Source organism: Mercenaria mercenaria, chromosome 4, assembly GCF_021730395.1.
Source record: "Mercenaria mercenaria strain notata chromosome 4, MADL_Memer_1, whole genome shotgun sequence".
NCBI lineage: Eukaryota > Metazoa > Mollusca > Bivalvia > Venerida > Veneridae > Mercenaria > Mercenaria mercenaria.
In genome coordinates, this window is record NC_069364.1 from 87,935,046 (window position 1) to 87,957,729 (window position 22,684).

Below are 22,684 nucleotides of genomic sequence, written 5' to 3' on the forward strand. Positions count from 1 at the left end.
TTTCTAAGACCAACCTACAACATTTCATTCGTTTTGCCAAACATTTCATTCTACTTTCATTTTTTTCTTTTACCTAAGACTGAAATTGTTCAGAGGTTTCATCCATTTTACATTATTTTTTCGGGGAAAAATGTGGTATAATGATTGTTATTGTTTATGGTAAATGTAAAAGAAAAACAACTTCTTTACGAAAAATCCCCCAAAATAAAAAAAGAAAAAGAAAACAAAGTTTTTGGTATTTTAATTAAAACAATATTTTTGGAGTGCTTCTACACTTGTCCTGTAAGACTTCAGCAGAGTATGACATAACTGCAATAAAATTTAAGAACTTAAAAACTGCAGTTTCCTTAAGAAATTTAGTCAGTGAACGCCTTTTTGAGAAAGATAATCAAGTAACATGTTATATATACATGGAAGCATTTTTAATATATAATCGGTTGACAGTTTGGCATACTTGAGTTCTTTAACGAGATAAAAGCCGTCCTGACTAGGTTTTCCTCCGAGAGTCATACAGAATGCTCATTCCAGATATGTCAAAAGTCTGTCTACTTAGAATTTACTATTCAAATGTAATGATATTGTTATATTGTTCTAACCTAAGTTTACCATTAGGCTCCATTTCGCATTTTTTTTTTTAATTTCACCATTTAATTTACCTTTATAATTGGATCCCACTGCGCAATATTTGATGTAAATTCAATTAATAATTGATATTAATTTAAGCTAAACGGTTCAGTGGACTCAACGACACAATATTATTAAGATTACAATAAATATTCCAATCCATTTATCATTATACAGACCTTGGATCTATAACAATGTCAACATAGAAAGACAAGTTTATTTATATTATATTGCTCAACTTAAAACTTTAACAATTTAGTACATGAACTCATTGAATTAGAATTCAGTAACGACGAGCACAAAGTTCACCATAAAATCAAAAATTATGTTTTGTGAATTAATCTGTATAAAACATATATCAGTAAAACTCAAAATTTCACAAACATGTTTCATCTTCTTTCACCAAACAACAAATGTGTCTTTCTAATATGCCTTCTTTAGAGAATTGAAAAAATTCCTTTGATAATGTCATTTAGAACTTTAAACATTTATGCATAATGCATTTTTACTGTTTCCTGAACCTAGGACCAGTTTCGGCAAATACAACTTTATTATTGCATGATGAATGTACCTTTGGTGTCGGCCCGGTACAATTTCTCCTTCTTTGCTGTATAGTAAAACAAGCACTTTTGGACACGGATTGCGAATTTCACAACAAATTTACAGCACTGACAGCTCTGTATTTCTGAAGATTAATAATGTCCCAGTCAATAAACCATAAAGAAACACTATCATCAACAATGAACTTTTTTGCTACACATCAAAGTATCCAGTTAATGTTTAAATTTCCCATACATATTCTGTCATGGTTATAATGCAGTAATTCGGTCAAAAATGTGCTTCTGTGGTTTATCGAAAGAAGTCGGGAGCCAAATGGGCATTATTTCACTCGTGGAATGAATTTTACATAAAATAGGACACTTTTCATGCTAATATTCGCATGTTTTCGAGTCGTTTACTTGAAAACGAAAGTAGTGTGTTTATTCTGCGGACCGCTTTCTGAAATGCGGCAATATGAGGGTACCTGACTTCAGTTGACTTGCATTTCACTGCATACTATTCAACACCCCTTTTTCTTTTCGTTTTCTTGAAGCAAATGTATGGATATCTTGTGGAAAATAGGTCTACGACGGAGTGAAAATCTAGAAACTGTAACAAAATTGTTCTGAAGTAGCTGAATTTTATATGAAACAAAGAACAATTTCTTTTATTGGTATATAGCCTCATGGCCGCCAGTCTGTAGTAGTTTTTTAATCCTTCCGCACAGAAATGTAGTCCTGAAAAACACAGACAAACAACTGTTAAAGACATCAGAAAAATGTACACAGTGTCAATGAAAACATTTAGAATTTAACAAGTCAAAGTAGAGACAGCTTCAAATTGGGAACTTCAAAATTTCAAAGAACTGCTTCCTAGGATACAACGACCCGGAAGTACTTCAGTACCGGAGTGATACCTTATTATCTAGAAATGCGTTAGACCTTCCGAAAAATAATTCCGGCTAACTTTACAGGCTACATATGAGATACAGCAATTATAAACATACCGTAAATGTTGTAGTTGTGACACAACAGGTCCTTTTTCGTCTGCAATGAAAAGTAAACTTGCTAATGGTACAATCTTATTATCAATGTAGAGTTCATTTATGTTATATGAAAAGCAAGCTCTGCAAAGAGAACTCCGTTGTGTATGAATGTCTGTAATATTTACAATTTACGTGATTCTTAAGTTAACAATAATTTAGGGGAACGGTCCGTTTCTAATGTCGTGCTACGTAATAATAATTTATTTTTAAGTGTTTTTGTCTTTTTAGGCCCTAATTTATTGTTTTAACCATACCATTTGCAAACATTTTAAAGATATTTTCATATAGATCTGAGGGTGGACATGGAGTACAAAGTAAACAGCACGCAACTTTATATTGTATATCCCAGTGAAAACTGTTAAGTTTTACTCTGGCAGAAGCTATGATTGACTAAACATGGAATAAAATTATAATGTGATCGTTTTACGTATAACAGTCTATGAAATAAGCAGTTTGAGAGAGAGATTTCTTATCTATTGTCCTCTGCATCCTATTATAAATTATACATAATTGCTGATAAAACTTTCGGCATCTTAGAAGGACTAGATCATGTAGTTATATTTCACAAATTTTGTCATCAAAGTTACTAACAGAATGGTTAAAGTAAATATGAATGACATGTTAATAAGACAATATAGATACCAGCTTCCCTGATAATGAAATTAGATAAGGCCCTTGATCAAAATGATTCCTGATCAAAGTGATCAGGTTTAACAAGCTTGTTTCACCGACTGCGTAACGATAAAAATATCACTTTCATTCGTAAACCTTATAATATCTTGCATTCTCGCGTGCGGCGTGGCATCTGTTGTTCACTCTGAAAGTTCGATCTTAAACTGAAACAAACAAATGCTTTCTATACATTTGTTGAAATAAACAAATTTTCATTTAACCAGTTTTAATTACTAAAATAATCCAGAAGTTTAAATTAAGAGCTGGATTACTTTCAAATGACGTAATTCGAAGAAAAACTAACACTTGTAATGTAAAAGATTACTGCCAACCGGATTCTTATTTGAAAGTAGCCAGACACAAAGTCGAGCGAGCATCGATTTCAGCTTTGGGAATAAAAAATAGTCGCATGGTGCCAAGTCTGACGAGTGGGCTGGATGTTCCAAAACTCGTACCTTTTCTTTGCTCAAATAATCCTTTACAATATGAGCCTTGTATAAGGATGCATTGTCATGAAAAAAGTGAAATGTACTTTGTACCATTTTGTGGTCGATGCACTTTAAATTATTTGTTCAGTTCCTTAAGAACGGTTTCGTAGAATTTGGCAGTTACTTCCGTTTGGGCTCAAAGAAGTAAACCCGTGTGAATGCGTGCGTGCGTGCGTTCGGGTTTAACATCTTTTTCAACAATTTTTCAGTCATATAAACGACGGTGTCTACTTGTAGCAGTGAGCACAATGCCCAACTTTATAGTGCTGCCTCTGTGCTATATCACTGAAATATCACGCCGTAGACACGGAATATGATACCCCACCCAGTCACACTATACTGACACCGGGCTGACCAGTCCTAGAACTATCCTCTTAATGCTGATTTTTACGTCTTTAGTAAGACGCGGCCAGGGATCGAACCCACGACCTCCCGCACTCGAAGCGGATGCTATACCACTAGGCTACCGAGGCGGTAAGTGAACCCATGTCTCACCACCTTTAATTAATTCTGAAAAATGTTTAATGTCAAATTCAGGGTATAACTTAAGCAATTTCTTGGCCTTTCGAACACGCTGCTGTTTTTGTTCGGCTGTCAAAAGGTGGGGTATTCATCCTGTACATTTCTTTTTCACTAGCAGGATTTTGCGAAGAATGAAATGAACTCGTGCTGATGATATCCCTGATCGACGAGCTAAATCACGAACAGTTAAATCCTTGATTAACTGGGCGTTTTTTCTTGATGCTTGCTGTCGTTGGTCGTCAAGAATGTCGAAGGTCTTCTAGCTGCTCCCTTCTCGATTTGAATCGAGATATCCATCTCGTCACCACCGTGCTATATGAAACTTTATAGTGTCCATATACATTACAAATTTCATTAAAAATACATTTTGCACTTATTCCTAAATTTATAACCACTTTTCTGAATGTTTGCCGACCGTTTTGATATGTAGTAGCGTGAAGAAACCTACTTAAAAACTATTGTCCGCAACTCTTGGCCTGGCACCCATGAATATTTCGTCTATTCTCGGTGCCCTACATAGCGACATAACTATTGCGTATAGATTTCTTTATAAATGACTTACTTTCACATATGAAAGTAGCTGTGCGGACAAACCGCTTAGCTACAAAATTTATCTCGACTTTGTGGGTTCGAGTCTCACATCTCATATCTTTTTTTTTTCAAATTTTATCAACAGGCAGGAAAACTGATCAAATTTTATTGTTCATTTATTGAAAAAAAAAATGCATTTGTATTCAAGTAAACCGAAAATATAGAATAAAAAAAAAGACAAATAGCTTGTCTCCAGCGTTGCCAGAAAATTGATACTACAAGAGAAAACAATTATATTTCGTGAAATATGTTACCTCAAATTACATTACATTGAATTTAGAAAAATGGTCTGAGGTAATTTCAAACCCGTGGTAAAGTACGTGGAAGTCAGACACCTTACCACTAGGCCACCGTGTCATTAGTTAACTTTATAGGTTATTTTAGTAAATAGATCCTTTCAAGATACAAATATATTATTGCGTTAGTTAACGAAAAGGCCCGAAAATATTAGCGGTGCCAGGTCATTACTTACGGACAATACAATATTTGTACATGGTTCAATATATATTAACCAAATCTCGTGAAAAACGGAGACGAATAATTTTTCAAGCGTAAAGTATGGGTTTGGTGGTGGTAGTGCACGTGATTTTCGAGATTTTGTAACAGTTGCATTATTTATGAAACGCCTTTCGTAGTACATGCACCACAGGAACCTGAAACTCTATCCATAAGCCAACACATGACACCAGTCTATATAAAAACAAGAGCTGTCGGAGGACAGCAACGCTCGACTATTCAACAGCCTTGTCAACTGAATGAATACAAAAGTTGAAAAAGGGGCATAATTTTGTAAAATGCAAAGTAGAGGTATTGAACCTCTGTACTGCATGTCATATCATGACAGTGAACAAGTGTGTGAAGTTTCAATCCTTTCCAATTTGTGGATACTGAGATACCAGCTTACATATAAAAACTTAACAAAAAACTGCTAAGTCAAAGGGGCATAATTTTGTAAAAATGCCAAGTAGAGTTATGGGACCTTCACAGTGCATGTTAGATCATGACAGTGAACAAGTGTGTGAAGTTTCAATCCATTCCAATTAGTAGATACTGAGATATCAGATTACATACAAAAATTTAACCAAAAACTGCTAAGTCGAAAAAGGGGCATAATTTTGAAAAAAAAAGAGAGTAGAGTTATGGGACTTGCTTAGTGCATGTCAGATCATGATAGTGAACAAGTATGTGAAGTTTCAATCCATTCCCATTAGTAAGTACTGAGATACCAGCTTACATACAAAACCTTAACCAAAAATTTCTAAGTCGAAAAAGGGGCATTATTTTGTAAAAAAGCAAAATAGGGTTATGGAACCTGTGCAATGTAGATCAGTTCATCACAGTGAATAAGTGTGTGAAGTTTCAATCCATTCCCACAAGTGGTTACTGAGTTACCAGCTTACATACAAAACCTTAACCAAAAATTTCTAAGTCGAAAAAGGGGCATAATTTTGTAAAAAAGCAAAATAGAGTTATGGAACCTGTGCAATGTAAGTCAGTTTGTCACAGTGAATAAGTGTGTGAAGTTTCAATCCATTCCCACAAGTGGTTACTGAGATACCAGCTTACATACAAAACCTTAACCAAAATCGGGACGCGGACGCGGACGCCGACGCCGACGCCGACGCGGACGCCGACGCATGGGCGAGTGCAATAGCTCACTATTCTATGAATAGTCGAGCTAAAAATCACCAGGAATGCAACGCATTCACACCCCACCCACCACATATAAACAAGCAAATTTCGAAAAACAGAAGTGCGGGTGTGATTGGGTGGTGTAATTATCTAAAGGCAACTAAAATATACACGGAACTGTGCTTACTTGTCGCTGTCACCCTAAAGACTAACACAAATTCAACAGTTTCAACAACATTTCGTTCGTCGTCTAAGCCATTGTTTGACGTCACAGGTTAATGTAGATTTCTACTGCGGAGTTAATAAAGTTGTTGTGTATATGCCTGTATCCGGTAATACGGTAAGGTAAGGACCGTATACTGGATAAAGTACGATGTTATGAACGCGTAACCATGTATTTTGTCACAGCAAGACACATTTAATATCAGAAAACTTCTACCGTAATCGCTAGACATAGCTGTGTGGCCATGATAACAAAATATCAGTTACTCCCTGCTTGCGTTAATGGTCGAGTTACTACCCTGCTTTTCGGAACGCTCCAGTTACTTCCCATCTTTGCTTTTTTTTTTTTCCAACATGATTTGGCTAAATATTTTTTATTAAATTGGTAAATGAATTCAAAGATGTAATATTTATTGAAAGAAATATCTGACTCTTGAAACTATTTATTTTTTATCTCCGAGGCAAAATATGTGATGTCATGCAATGGTTTCGACGATGAACGAAATGTTGTTAAAACTGTTGATTTTGTGTTTAAAGTCATTACAGTGACAGCGACAAGTAAGCACAGTTCCGGGTTTATTTTAGTTGCGCTTAGATAATTACACAATCTGATCACACTAGCACTTCTATTTTTCGAAATTTTATTGTTTTCATGTGATGGGTGGGTTGTGGATGCGTTGCATTCCTGCTGTATTTTTTATACGCCCGAAGGGACGTTTTATATTATGACGCTGGTGTCCGTCTGTCTGTCCGTCCGTCCGTTAGCAATTTCGTGTCCGCTCTGTAACTCTTGAACCCCTTGAAGGATTTCAAAGAAACTTGACACAAATGTTCACCACACCGAGGCGACGTGCAGAGCGCATGTTTTGGACGTCTCGCTTCAAGGTCAAGGTCACACGTAGGAGTCAAAGGTCATATCAGTTTATTTCGTGTCCGCTCTGTAACTCTTGAACTGCTTGAAGGATTTCAAAGAAACTTGACACAAATGTTCACCACACCGAGACGACATATAGAGCGCGTGTTCTGGATTACTCGCTTCAAGGTCAAGGTCACACTTAGAGGTCAAAGGTCAGATATGACTTTGCTTTGTGTTTATTGCTCTGCATTGCAGTGCTCTTGTTTGTATTTGGCAGATCCCTCTTTTGTTCACTTACAATAAAATAATTTTGAACTACTTCCCTTTTATGTTACTATAAATAGCTTATTTTGAAACATTTTTTATTATTGGCCGTAGGGAAAAACCGAGACCACTTTTCCGTGGTACAACATGGATGGTACCTCGATTTTTAGGTGTATTTTGACATACCTTTACCTGGTAAGGATTTTTATGTGGACTTAGAATTTTTTGGAATTTCTTCCTTTTGTTGTTCCTGTGCTTTGGCCTTCACACTCCAAGTTCTTTAAATTTTGCTCCCGTCCTGTGATGTAACCCTTCGGGCGTATAGTGCGTATAGTGGAGCTCTTATTTATATAGAGCGGAGGAGGAGTGGGGTCTTTGTTATATAGACTTGTGTTCACTTATAATTTCAGGTTCCTGTGCATGCACCAAATATATATATTTGAGAAAAAAATGAAGAAAGTATTATCAAGGAGTACATAGCTAGTTAAATACATAGACGACCGAAATTCATCTTTAGAATATATGAAAAATCCCTTCGTAATATCTATGATAATATAACATGTATAAACAGCACTTTATAATAGGTTTGAAGCAGTACACACCTAATACATGTTTTCATAAACACAGAATAACTGTATACGACCACTAATAACTCCTGATGTTTTTGAAACATGTGACTGCTATACATGGCACTAAAGTTTGAATGTGGCTCTACAAACAATTAGTTTAATTGTTAAGATGAATTACATTCATTTGATGCATTAAAAGTTAGTATCTAAAAACGAACTACGGAAGTGAAAGGTGCGCCTTGTATATATTTAACAAATGGTACAGAAACATTACATGTACTGAAATAGACATAGATCATGATTTCAACAAATACATTATATGATATTATTTAAATATCTACACAATAGAATCATCTTTCAGCGTAAATGTACACTCGGATATACTTAATGCTTTTACATGAAAGAATTCTTATTTCTTTTTTTTTTTTTGTTAGGTTTAATGTCGCTACGCCACAGTTTAGGTCATATGGCGACTTTTCAGCTTTGACGGTGGAGGAAGACCCCAGGTGTCCCTCCGTGCATGATTTCATCAGGAGCGGGCACCTGGATAGAACCACCGACCTTCCGTAAGCCAGCTGGATGGCTTCCTCACATGAAGAATTCAACGCCCCGAAAGAGGCTCGAACCCACATCGATGAGGGGCAAGTGATTCAAAGTCAGCGAACTTAACCACTCGATCACAGAGGCCCCTTAATTTCTTTTAGCAAGGATATAGTATTGAGTACTTTTAGTATATATATATATATATATATATATATATATGACAAGGCCAAAAAAAACAAGTTATTTAAAGAAGTTGTACATTTTATTTTCTCTTAAAGTATACCAAGAAAAAAGTTTAAAAACACAAACAATACTTTTTACACTTGATAATCCTGAGAACGAAGTAACTTGTCAAAAACTGTTTCTAAAAACACTAGTAGTAAGATAAGATTTTAGGAACGTTTATGTACATATATAGTGTTTTCAGCGTCCATATCTAATTTTAGCATCTTGTTTTAAATTAGTTTATATATAATGATCACTTCCTGTACTTAATGTTACTACTTCCCGTGTCGAAATGAAACACAATGTATCTACAAGGAAGATAGAAAACGCATACGTGCTCATCAAACAAACTGTATAGTCAAGGGCAGTATCAAGCCTTATTTTGAATTAACAAATTAATTAATATGTCATAAGTCATGCGTCAAGTTTACACAGCCCTCGGACCTGCTAGCATATTAACATGGACAAATCAGGATAGTTTACGCACTGAAGAAAATGCTCTGAGGTATCAAACCACATGTATTGGAAGACTGGCAGTCCAAAGGTCTGGAGAACTATTGGCGGCATGGTTTTCTAACTCCGGAGAAGTCAGTACAATCAGGAATATATCACCTTTAATTATAGTTCTGCCATAACACTGACAAACTGTTATGCATATTATATTTTGCGGACATCAGTAATCTTAAGGCTATAAGTGTGATTTTGTATTTTTTATTACATGAGTACCTATAAATAGTAACAAATTTGTGCTGAAAATTCTCTCATTATCGCATTGCGTCATGCATTATCACATTATTATAATAAGCCCCGGGGCCATTATCGATAATGGCCCCGGCGTTAGCGGGGGAAATTAACGTCCGTAAACAAAAATGACGTCATGGCGTTTCGTGGAGGTAAAACAGCGAATATTTCCGTTTTATTTTATCATCTTGAGCGTAACATCGTGTATTCTTCGTGAAATATCGTATTTTTATCCCTAAATTATGCAATAAGCAAGAAAGTACAACTATCTAGGTTACAGTAAATAGACACTTGTACAAATAATATAGAAACTGAAAAGCTGAAATTTATTGTGCCAGAAGATGCAAGTAGGCCTACCCATAAAAATGACACAAAAAACCATTTCTTACTATATTATAGCCCTCGGGCTATTATCACCTTGCCAGGGCCATTATCACTCAAAGGCACCGCTCTCCCATTTATTAACCTATACTTATTACATGAGTACCTATAAATAGCAACAAATTTGTGTTAAAAATTCTCCCATTATCGCATTGCGTCATGCATTATCACATTATCATAATAAGCCCCGGGGCCATAATCGATAATGGCCCTGGCGTTAGCGCGGGAAATTAACGTCTGTAAACAGAAATGACGTCATGGCGTTTCGTGGAGGTGAAATAGCGAATATTTCCGTTTTATTTTATCATATTGAGCGTAACATCATGTATTCTTCGTGAAATATCGTATTTTTATCCCTAACCTATGCAATAAGCAAGAAAGTACAACTATCCAGGTATTTGATTTTATACAGTAAATAGAATCTTATACAAATAATATAGAAACTGAAAAGCTGAAATCTGTTGTGCCAGAAGATGCAAGTCTACCCATAAAAAAGACACAAAAAACATTTCTTACTATATTATAGGTAAACATGTAATAAACAGGTAAATACATGGGAGAGCGGTGCCTTTGAGTGATAATGGCCCTGGCAAGGTGATAATAGCCCGAGGGCTTTAGCACCGCTCTCCCATTTATTAACCTATACATAATGGGCGGTGCCGTTGTATATAGCCTGTAGCGTGATTAAGGCATGCTGGTAGTAATTCACTGTTTGTGCCTCCATTGTGCACTCGAATGTAGCCCGTATAAGTATATAGTGGCATTTTCCCACCTAGTAAAAGCCATTTGCATGCCAGATATCAATTACATTGATCCTTGACTATAGAGAGAAATGAGCCGTGCCATGAGAAAACCAACATAGTGGGTTTGCGACCAGCATGGATCCAGACCAGCCTGCGCATCAGCGCAGTCTGGTCAGGCTCCATGCTGTTCGCTTTTAAAGCCTATTGGAATTGGAGAAACTGTTAGCGAACAGCATGGATCCTGACCAGACTGCGCGGATGCGCAGGCTGGTCTGGATCCATGCTGGTCGCATACCCACTATGTTGGTTTTCCCATGGCACGGCTCAAATGTCTATGAATTTCAATGCTTCCAAATTTCTGCTGATAAAAGAAGTTAAAGATAGCTATTGTTATATAGTAAGTACAAGCGTAAACACTTAACCACTTCTAACCTAAATATGGGAGTGTTTCCTCCAAGGCACCGTACTGATACCGTTTTAGACAACATTGCTATTTTCCAAAAATACAATTGCATTCAATCTTCATTCTATGTAACTTCATATTCTTGTTGAATGGCTAGTTGGTCAATATTTCGTTCTATGTAGCGTTTTGGTCAGACTATCCAGTTCGTTAAGAACACACAAACAGCACAACAGTCCTTACATTCATCAAGACAATAAACAAATGGTCAATAAATGCTTAAAGTATATGGATATTTTCTCAGAGGTAGTGGAATTATGCGCATTTTTTTCAAGTAAAAATCGAGCTGAAATAGATGTGTGTGCAAAAAGGTTGGAGGAAATTATAACTTTTAACCCAATATACCAAACTCTTCCGAAATAATAACTTTAAATCTGACTTTTTTTTTATATTTTCACTGGGAAAAGTCAAATTGCACGCAGGAGTTGCTTCCCTTCAACTTAGGAAATTTCTACCTATAGGTAAGGGAGATTACTGCGTAGAAGACTGAAGAAAACTATTATTTTATTAGTCCGATTTCGTTATTTATAATTGTACACATGTAAATGCACAGCAACTGAAAACTGCATTTATAAAACATTCACCAAAACACAGTTTGTGAGTATAATGTTGATATTTTTAAAACAGTATCTCTGTTCTGCATCGGCGACTGGTTACCATGTAGACTACAATATTCTCCGCTAGCACCTGATACACGTTCTTTCCCACATATGAATCATATCATTACTGAAGAAAAACTGAATTAAGATATATATACTCTCCTCTTCCTGTCCTCATTGAGAGCACATTCTTTGCTCGAAGTTCGTACGTCTGCTCTACCTTCCGAGTTAACCGGGAGTGGTACATTTATGTGTGAAATCGAAAGCAATCCATATATGTTCCGAAGTGTTTATCAAATAAGCTTAAATCAATACGAATACGTACTAACAGATCTAGCCAAACCGTGAGCGAATTGTTCATAAACGGAAGTGACCATTAAATGTAAAAGGGCAACGGAAACACTAGTAATTACACATTATTTCATTGACAATGACGAATGGAAATGTATCAACTTAATTGCGTATTCTGTTTGTATCTTTTAAAGCTCACATAAGGTAGTGACTATATGGTACGTGACTTTTATTTGTAACTACCACTTACAACACTTAACGCCTTCATAAATATTTTTTCAATGTTTTTTTTTTCATGTATATATCTACTGAGATTGTTTTAGCTTTTACAGTATATCACAATGGTATTTTGACGGAAGTTTTATTATCTGCGACAATTTTTTTTTTTGAGGCAGGAACAGTTTTATCTTCCACGAAAGTCAAATAAATTGGATGTTGTATATTGAGATTGTTTATATAGACGGAACTCAAAAGAGAAGAAGTAAAACATTTGCTACAAGACACGCGTTAACGTGTAAATTAAACAAAGGAATACCTTGTAATGATTCTCAAGATATGTTTATATTTTTGCTGATTATATCAAGCTGAAGGGAAGAAAAAATTGCTCGCAACTCTATTCCTGTGTATTAAAGTGGAAAATAAGAACGTAAAAGTATGGAAATAGACAGATGTAAACTTTATTTTTGTCTTTTAAGAATAACGATAGCTTTCATTGTATTTTCAAACTATTTAGCGAAATCAGTTAGCACAACTTCAACACCGCCGAATCATTTATCAACACAGCAGTCAGTAGTTAGTGTCACCTCAGACTACCAGGAATACTACGAGGAACAAAATGATCCCTCTGAACTTTTTAACACGGGTACTAGTCACTGCAGGGACAAATCGTTTTGTTCAGATTGGATGTATCAAACATTTCCAAACAAAAATTGTCACTGCGACGAGTTATGTGGAATTCTAGATGACTGTTGTGGAAATTTTTATCCATCCACCGGAAATAAGCTGAAAAAGGACCAGTTTTCGTGTGTTCGGTTGAATGAGATAATAAAGAATGAAAACTATGGTGTTCATATGGTAACAAAATGTTCAGAAGAATGGGATCACAACGCTACAAAGTATTTATGTGAAGGAGATACACATTCAGACAATATTTTGCATAAACTTCCGGTCTCACGTAACTCTGTTATGTACAAGAATATGTATTGTGCGCAGTGTAATTTCATTTATGCATTTGAGTATTGGAAACCAGAAATAAAGTGTTTAAACGAAACAGGTGTACGAAGTTTACCGGAAATGACTGATTGTGATTGGTTCTACATCCGACCAAAACCGGAAATAGGATACAGAACATGTCAATTGAAACCGCGTGTAATAGAAACTTGTTTGGGGAGTAATAGTGAACAGTACAAAATAGAAAATGACAATTGCACAGGAGGGGTTTATAGCGTCGTGTATGATTCATCTGGGCATGCGTACCGTAATAATTACTGCGCAGCATGTAATGATATTAAAACAGAGTTGTACTGCGAATTAATCTTACCTTCCGCAACATTTAGTACACCAAAACCAGTACCGAAGAAAGTGTACAGTTTCCGACTTCTTGTGGACTTCAATGACGGTACTGTGTCAGAAAATGGTGTAATTTCAGACATACACATTTGTAACGACAATGAAATATATGATAGTTTCTCCCAAAAATGCCGTGAAATTTTTTGTGCTCCACCCAGTTTGGCCGTTCAAGGGTTATGTATTCTGAACAATTCAAAGGATATCAACGACACGAACACATCAACAGAAAATTGTACTTTGGTAAAACTGGATAAATCTGAATACATGATAACAAACAATTCCCAGCTGTATTTAATTTCAGACAACAAAACATACTCTAGGGAAGAATTTCAGGTGATTGGATCCGACGCATTTATTTGTTTACAAACAATACGGAATTGTTCTCATGAGTGCGATGAACCAGAATCCCTATTCCAGTTTAACATGATTGAGAGTTATATGTCGTTGGTTGGACTTATCATTTCCATATGTTCCCTTGCAATAACTTTGCTTGTTTACATTACGTTTTCACAGTTGTTGAACATTCCCGGGAAAATTCTTGTATGTTTGATTATATCTTTGCTCTTTGCCCAGCTACTGTTTCTTATATCAGCCGAGTCTGAAAATATATCTCAGCTTTGCATATCCGTTGCTGTTCTTACTCATTATTTCTTTCTTGCGGCATTTTGTTGGATGAATGTTATTGCGCTCGATCTTTGGATTACTTTTTCCAATAAGTTCATGTCAGGTGGGTCAAGACGGAATAAAAAGAGATTTCTCAAGTACAACCTTTATGCATGGATGACGCCGTTTGTCATAGTATGTTCTGCTGTGGCTCTTAACTTCTCTCCCTTTGATAATGAATATGCAACGTTAAAACCTCGATATGGGAAGGATGTGTGTTGGATTTCTTCTAAGAATGGTCTTTTTTTATTCTTTGCCGGTCCGTTGGCTTTGTTTAAGTTATTTGACGTAGTTTCTTTCGTTTTTACTGCAATTCATATCGCTCGGGCGAAGCAGCAAGGAGCTATGGCAACGCAGAAAAGTAGTTCATGTTCCTTCCTCATCAATCTTAAATTATCCCTCATCATGGGACTCACGTGGGTATTTGCATTCGTGGCGAACATTACGAATGAAACCAGCATGTGGTATCTGTTTATTATTTTCAATTCTCTTCAAGGATTATTTATAGCAGTGTGTTTTCTTTGTACAAGAAAAGTAGGGCGCATGTTGTATGACAAGTATGAGCAACTATCATCAAAGTCAACTTCTGGAACACAGTTATCATCGTTACCATAGACAAAACTATTGTAAGAATTATGAAAACAATTGAAAACTAGAAAATTTCTATATAGTCTATATAGTAAATGTGCCATAAGTATAAATGTTTTTTTTTTTTGTTTGTAGATAGTTTTGTGTTTGAAGAAGGGAGGGCCATATTTTGCTACTGCTAGATTGCTTTCTTTATTTCCAAAGGATCTTCTCATAGATTCTGTTATTGTTTGGTATGGTTCATACAGAACAGCTTAAAATATTTTTACCTTGTTGTTACATTGTTATAGTACTAAAGTTAAGAATCTGACTTTGGGTACCAGATTTATAAAGCAATCATGCCAATGGTCAAGTTCAAAATTGTGCTCAAAAACAACCAATCAGATACCAAGGCTTTGAACATGTCCTATTACGTGGGAAACCAAAATATTTATTAGAAATGGCAAGCGTACATGTGACTTTAAAATGAAATGGATTTTCATAAGCTTTATACTATTAGTAGTCTAAAATAGTCATTTACGTTTTGTTCTGTGATACCCTGATCGACTTTACAATGGTTTTGTTAGAAAAACTGGTATTTTTCTGATAAAATAGTGTTTCAATATTTTTCTTGGTGATATCTCATTTACCTTGTGAATAGAAACATTTATTATCACATGCAACTATTTTTTTTGTTATCACATGTCATACATGTTGACATCATACTTACAGAAAAGTACAGACATTTATTACAGAATTATACATTAGTCCATTGTCAGAGGAATCTGTACACGATATATAAGTACTGATAATAATATATGTAGAAATAATTACTTATGCCATTGTTATCATTTTCTGTCATTGTTATTTTTATATTACAGCTATCTTGTTGTGTTATAAATAAATTCAGTCCTGAATAGAATTTATATATAAGTTATGAGTTTTTTTAAGAAGTTTTAAAACGTCATATGAGCCGTGCCATGAGAAACCCAACATAGTGGCTTTGCGACCAGCATGGATCCAGACCAGCCTGCGCATCCGCGCAGTCTGGTCAGGATCCATGCTGTTCGCTTTCAAAGCCTATTGAAATTAGAGAAACTGTTAGCGAACAGCATGGATCCTGACCAGACTGCGCGGATGCGCAGGCTGGTCTGGATCCATGCTTGTCGCAAAGCCACTATGTTGGTTTTCTCATGGCGCGGCTCATATATACACTGTTTTGTTTTGTGCAAAATTGTAGTCCAACGAAATTTATAATGAACTATTTTTTTTGCATGGATTATCTTTGGTGTAACTAACTCTCATTTTCTATAACTGCATTTTGGATTGTGTCGCATAAAGTACAGTTCCAACGGAATACAACGTCTATGGTGAAAAATTCTAAATTCTGTTCCATAAATATTCAGAAATATTCTGTAATGATTTTCATTATATATGTTATATGTGTTATATGTTGCTAAAATGAAAGTGTTCGATATGTTCATCTATTTGAATAAACAACTTTAAAATTAATTTCATTTTCTTCTGGTTGTTATTCTTTTTGAAAGATTCGAATATCTGCATTTTTATCTTTGATCTGAACGGGTGGGAGAGTAGTAAATAAATTAGCTAGATTTCTTAATAAAAGAGAAAAAATTTTGAGAGGTGTCACTCATAGCAAGGCCAATTTTATAAAAAAAAATACCTTATGTTCATAAACGACCTTCAAACAACAACAAAGTAGTAGGGCCATGTACTTTCTAAAAGGGATTTTACATCTAGCATGTCAACATCAAACATTGAAAATACGGGTATGAGTACATGCTTAATAATGTTTGTTTTAATTTTCAAAAAATAAAGTTAAGTAAAGTACAACTCAAACACACAAAAAATAAAAACAACAACTGTATTACAATACATGCAATAAGAAAGTGGCAGGGGCCAGTTTCGCATTTGGCCCGGGTACGTTTTTTAAATAAAATAGACAGATGCACTTTAAAGGCATTTATATTCAAGTGGTTATTTATGATGTTTATGGAACTGAGCATTCCTGCGTACGAGTAGTTATTGTGTAAAGTAAATATACTTGAATCGATTTTCCTAGCTCCGTGTAGACGGCCGGGTCTAAAGTCTTACCTGAGGTAATGGAATTCAGACGAAATGGAAACGGTCATTCATCCATCCAGATTCAGCTCAAAATAGCGGAAAAAGTAAACGGTTATGAGATACTTTTCTTCCCACCATTATTTTCGTCTGGCCACATGCTTTAAAAATATGCATATGTTTTAGGTCAGTCATTTGCAGATAATACGGTACAGGTCGCGCAAGGTGTGCATTTTGGGCCATTTTTGCCTCAAAATTTAGTGTCCTGAAACCTGCGTTTTACTCGTTTTTATCACAGAAGCAACAGAATCGGCAGGCTGAAAATGTCAAACAATGAAGTGCTAAGTCTATGCAATACATTCGCTCAAAACTTGCCTTGAATTTATCAAAATTGGATTTTTCATGATTTTTTTGCACTGGTACCACCGCAGATCTGTGGAATTTTCAAATTAACTGTCCCTTGCCCCCATAAATGTTAAACTTTTCTGTCCGCCATAATCTGCCCGGAAGTGCTGCTTTTTTAGCTATTTACGGTTGTATTCACAACAGCGTGATTAAAGAACCAGTGCTGATGTACATTAGGTTGATTTCATTTGCACAAATTTTTAAAGCAACGATAGACACAAAAATTAGAAACCTTCAGTATAATTTTTTAATGCGAATAGTCCCAACAAATAAGTACTTGTACAAAATGAAATTGTCTAGAACAAACTTATGTGATTTTTGTAACATGCAAGTGGAAAGTATAGAACATCTATTTTGGGAATGTAATGATGTTCAAATTTTGTGGAATAGACTAAGTAACTTTCTTGCAGAAAAGGGAATATCGTGCCTGTTCAATCTAGAAAGAATAAGTTTTGGCATTGTGCAAACGGGGTTAAAAAGCAATACCATAAATTTCATGATTTTTTTTTTGATGAAATATCTTATTTTTCAAATGAAAAATAGACAAAAAGTTCCTGTATTCAACCAGTTTTTATCCTATTTAAATATCAGAATTTGTCTAGAAAAAGAAATAGCAATCATGCTAGACAAAATTGATTATCATTTAAAGAAATGCTCTTTCTTAAATCTTTAATATGCATCCTTACCACGCACATCACTGAGACACATTAAAAATATTTGAAATAATCTATTTAAAGGTAATCAAGAGCGCACATGGGTATACTCTTATGTTTTTTTCTCTCAACTTTTATCTTATACAGTGTTAACTTTCTTCTCAATTTAAGCGTCTTATCATGCAAAGTGGATACATTTATTTATCTTTTTTTTTTTTTTTACATACAAAACGATTTTATAAACAAAGCTGAACGGAAAATAATTGCAATTGTTTCATGTATCTCAAAGATATTATTTCAGTTTTATTATTATTTAATAGGTCTGCAGAATTGTACAAAACAAGTGTAACGTGTTTGTATGATATATGTCATAAAAGAGAAAAAATAAATTATTAAAAAAAAAATATTTCATTTGCACTCTTCAGCACCTTTTTGTATCATTTTGTTCCAAGTGCCCGAAATATTGAAAACATCGTGTATAAGAATAACAACAGGTATGGAAGATGTTGGCGTTCTTATTAAAAACAAAAACATAAATGGTACGGGTTGATTTCCAGGAAGCGCAGAGCACCTCAAATACACCCATAGAGTCATGCATCACAAAGTAGACCCGCAACTAAAAGAAACTGTAACGGAAACATAATATAGCGTACAGGTTGCTTCAAAAATCCAACAACAAGTACAAAAATATGTATAATTTAATTATATGCAATATTCAAAAAATGGTTAAGAGGTAGATAAAAGGGTAGGGTGTTGGGGAAAGTGTAAAAAAAAAACAAGGATAAATATTCAATTTGCACCTAAGATTCACAACTCTACTTCATATAGTTATGACTTAATTCTGATTAAAGTTGTCCTTTATTATGATATCATTTCATATCACAGACCATACTTGACTCTCATTGAAAGTTTTAAATTGTAATTACTATTTTTTAAGTTAAACTGCACGGTCAATGAATTAACGTTTCTCATTCTTTTAGATGTTTGTCCTTTATAAAATATGTTTCACTATATTACTAAGTTGTATATTAGATTCTGACAAGTGAAAATATGAATAGGAGACTCCTTGGCCGAGTGGTTAAGGTCGATGACTTCGAATCACTCGTAACCAATGTGGGTGTCAAACACACTTGGGACATTGAATTCTTCATGTAAGGAACCCATCCAGCTGGCCCGTGAAAATAATACACCTGAGGTCCTCCTCCTCCATGAAAGCTTGAAAGTCGCCATATGACCTATAATGAGTCTGTGGGACGTTAAACCCGATAAGAAATAAGTATGATACGATTTTCTCAAAGTAAAACTCTCATTTTCTTGTAATTTGAGATACCAATAATAATAATGATAATTTGAAATGATGTAATTAAATAATAATATATATGCGGAAAATTTGATGACAAAATTTTGCAAGACGCTTATACAAGTGCATATAACAAAGTCCTGAAATAATGATTGCCGAGCGTCTGTCGGACTATCAGTTTATACAGTCAAAACTGTTTCTACAGATCACCATTGAACACTTGTAAACAGTGGTCCTTGTTGACAGATGGTCTCTGAACGCTGGTGAGTTTACACTATTAACGGTTAAACGGGAAGAGAAAACAGTGTCCTTTGTAGGCAGGTTTTATATTAGTGTCTGTTATTCGAAAGAAGTCTTTAGCATATATTTGATTGTAATAGATAAATATGTTCAGGCACTTACGTTATGAGCTGATGATAGCTTGACAGTCGACATAACAACGCCGTGTTTGCCAGAACCAATTATATTTGCTAATGAAAAAAAGGAAGTTATGATTGAAAAGAGGGATCGATCATAATTTGGAGATAAATAAAGTGCCCAATGGCATCTTCTAAGTGGAGATCTATTTGAACTACTAAGCCATACAACCTGAAAAACATTGTGTCAGAGTTTGGTTACATAGAGATACATTTATCCCTCTCCGCAGTTTCTTCGTCTCCAAGGTAATAGATTGTTCAAGAACAGTATCATTTTTTTGTCCGTATCGTTTGCTCTGATGTTTTATATGTTCGTGATCTTGTCGCATCCCATCCCATTTTATTAATTTCATTATTTTTCAAAGGTTGTCCAATCAATATGTTACGCCCCCGCCCCTCTTTACCCCCTTCATAGTGCTGATTGCAACATATTGCCCGTTTATATTTTGTGTGTAATTAGCGGATGGTTTTAAAAGTAAAATCGCTCTTGCGTTAGGGGCAGCCTTCAAGCTGTCATGCCAATAGGTTATGCTGGCAAATGTCTCACAGATAGTCAGAGGAATTATGCCATGACTGAGTTAGAATGTCTTGGGATTTTTTTATTTGGTTTATAGCGTTACCATCAATGGATTTAATGCAGAAAGAATACAGAAGAGATAGATCACCCGCTTTGATCAGTGTGTTAAAAAAAACTTTACATAAGGCACTAGTTAGCTTGCAATCCAATCTGTTACAAATGTAGCGGTATGACATCGAGGTAAAATACCATCCAGGTAAGGAAAGTCCCCTTCCGGATACATTGTCTAGACAGTCAATTTCAGACACAGGTCCTAGCTTATCACATGAGGCAGGTATTCAAATGCTTTATTCTGGCATTCGTTTTCACAGTAAATCACTGAGGCAAAGCTGAAATGTGCTATCTGTTTGGAAAATTAAACAGCCATATCAATCTTACGAAATACCTGAGCCGCAGATTTTTGTTTTGATGGAATGACAGGATTAACATCGTAGTTGTTGATATTTAAGCAATTTGAAAAGTAGCATGATCATGAATCACATAGAGTAAATATTTGTTGGAATGGGTATCACGGCACAGATAGTCTCTCTATCAAAACTCCGAGTTTATGGAATTCGCGAAATTATTTAACTTTCAGCAGGAGATTTAAAATCAGCATTACCCACCGCGTGATTTATGGTTTTGCAGAAGTTAATGTCATGTCAAAACTGCAAACAAATTTTCACAAAATCACCTGCAAAAGAAAGATCCACTACTTTGCATATACACTCCCCCTAGACATAGGAGGCAGTAAACAGTTTTCTGAGCTTCTCGGCCTAGAGTCGCCTACCTAACTTTCAAAACCTCACACAAAAGTCTGTAACCACACCTGAAATAAAGATATTGCAACATTAACATCACTGTATGTCTATCGTTACAAACCATCTGCAATACATCTCTAATATCTAGTTTTCTGTTTACAAGACCTGAATTTTGTGCTCTCCCGGTCGCGGAAACTGATGACGAAAAAAGCTAAATTTGCCTATTTTTCAGTCGCTGCAGAAAATTCCCTGAAAATGATAGCCCCAATTGCTACACTGTTCCATACTCCAGTAACACTGTAAAATCTGAAAATAAGCTGAAATATATGGGCCATCCGTACCGTTTTTTCACTATTACACTTTTCCTGAGGCCCCTGCTAAAATGACAACCCCACTTTAAGCTAGCTCAGAGGAAGCATGTATACGCTCCTGCAAGTCATTACGTCATACTATCAAGATCAAGGCTACTCAACTGATTTTCTTTAAATAAGTGAAACTCAATTCTAGCCGCTGAAACTTCAATTCTAGCAATTATTATTATTTAGAAGTTCAAATATGCACTTCATTCCGTAAATTGCCTCTTATTTGTAAATTTCACCCCGGTCAATTCGACACTAACAGCTGAAAACTGTTTACTGCCTCCATAGGTTACTGTCCATCAGAATTATGAAGATCTAACATTCCAACCTACTAGCAAAATCTACTTCCCCGGTACATTTTAGCCAAGCCCTATACGCTAAAACTTAGCAACAAGCAAGCAGAACAAACTTCAGTTAAGACTTGAGTTCAAAACCTCTAAATACTTTAGATATTGGTGATTTGTTAAGAGTAAAATCCATAACAGTAAAACATAGAACGAAGCTGTTGTCACAGTAAAACATGATGAACGCCATATACAGTGGAAAGATCCGATGGAGTCTGCTACAGAGGTAACAGGCTACATCACTTCAGATCATATCACTCGTTATGGCCGAAAGATGAAACCAAAAGTGAAGATATATTTTTATCAGCCTGGAAATAGTTTCAGATATACAGAATTGAGTTAAGACAGATTAACAGGACATATTTGATATATTATTCATGTCAGTAAAACAAATGGTGATTAGTAAAGGAATTTACAAATTATAGAAGAGACTTACGTATCTCTTTGTTTCTGATGTTATTGCTTTGATATCATTTATTCTGATGATCATATAATATGTTAGCTAAAAGGGACTTTATTTAACATTATGTGCATTAACCATTTGATAGTAATTTCCCACCACTTTTAAATAAATATGTGCATGGTGTATGCTGGGACAATTCACGCTCAGATTTAGTGCAATGCACATCTCATTATTATTAACCTTAGATATTGTTTTTGCTTATCTAGAAAGCCACGTAACGAAACTAGATTACAAATGAATGTGAGTATACCTGACGTTTTTCGTACACAGGTAATTATTATTTGGCTGCCTTCAACTTAATTGACAATGTGGCAATACCTTTTTGAAAAGTTAGCCCACCTTTTCTCATTACATAGCATTTAACAAGCCTTTTTTTTCAATTACCGTTTCATTTGCGGAAAATACATACTAAAGTTTCTAAACAGACATCGCTTCAGAGACTGTATGCAGTTTGCCAACTGAATGGCAGACGTGGCATGAAATATGCACATAGAAGTTATGTGGAATATTTTCCTCAAAATAATGTAAAATGAAACTT

The 22,684-nt window shown here is 35.2% G+C and overlaps 1 protein-coding gene and 1 long non-coding RNA gene across 2 annotated transcripts; one reads left to right on the top strand and one right to left on the bottom strand.

The window, feature by feature from the left end:
• Window positions 1–630: 630 nt before the first annotated feature.
• LOC128556499 (uncharacterized) lies at window positions 631–6,163 on the bottom strand. Its single transcript, XR_008370715.1, has 3 exons — window positions 2,978–6,163; window positions 2,171–2,210; window positions 631–1,901 (listed from the first exon to the last, which is right to left on the bottom strand). It is a non-coding gene; the product is annotated as an uncharacterized LOC128556499 (long non-coding RNA).
• A 5,966-nt stretch (window positions 6,164–12,129) lies between these two features.
• On the top strand, window positions 12,130–16,319 carry LOC123552375 (probable G-protein coupled receptor Mth-like 11). Its single transcript, XM_045341994.2, has one exon. The coding sequence runs from the start codon at window positions 12,663–12,665 to the stop codon at window positions 14,853–14,855; it is 2,193 nt and encodes a 730-aa protein (XP_045197929.2). The 5' UTR covers window positions 12,130–12,662; the 3' UTR covers window positions 14,856–16,319.
• Window positions 16,320–22,684: the final 6,365 nt, after the last annotated feature.

Bases quoted from the DNA above. Each gene is read 5' to 3' on its own strand.
- LOC123552375 (XM_045341994.2), top strand. From the start codon at position 12,663: ATGGAAATAGACAGATGTAAACTTTATTTTTGTCTTTTAAGAATAACG.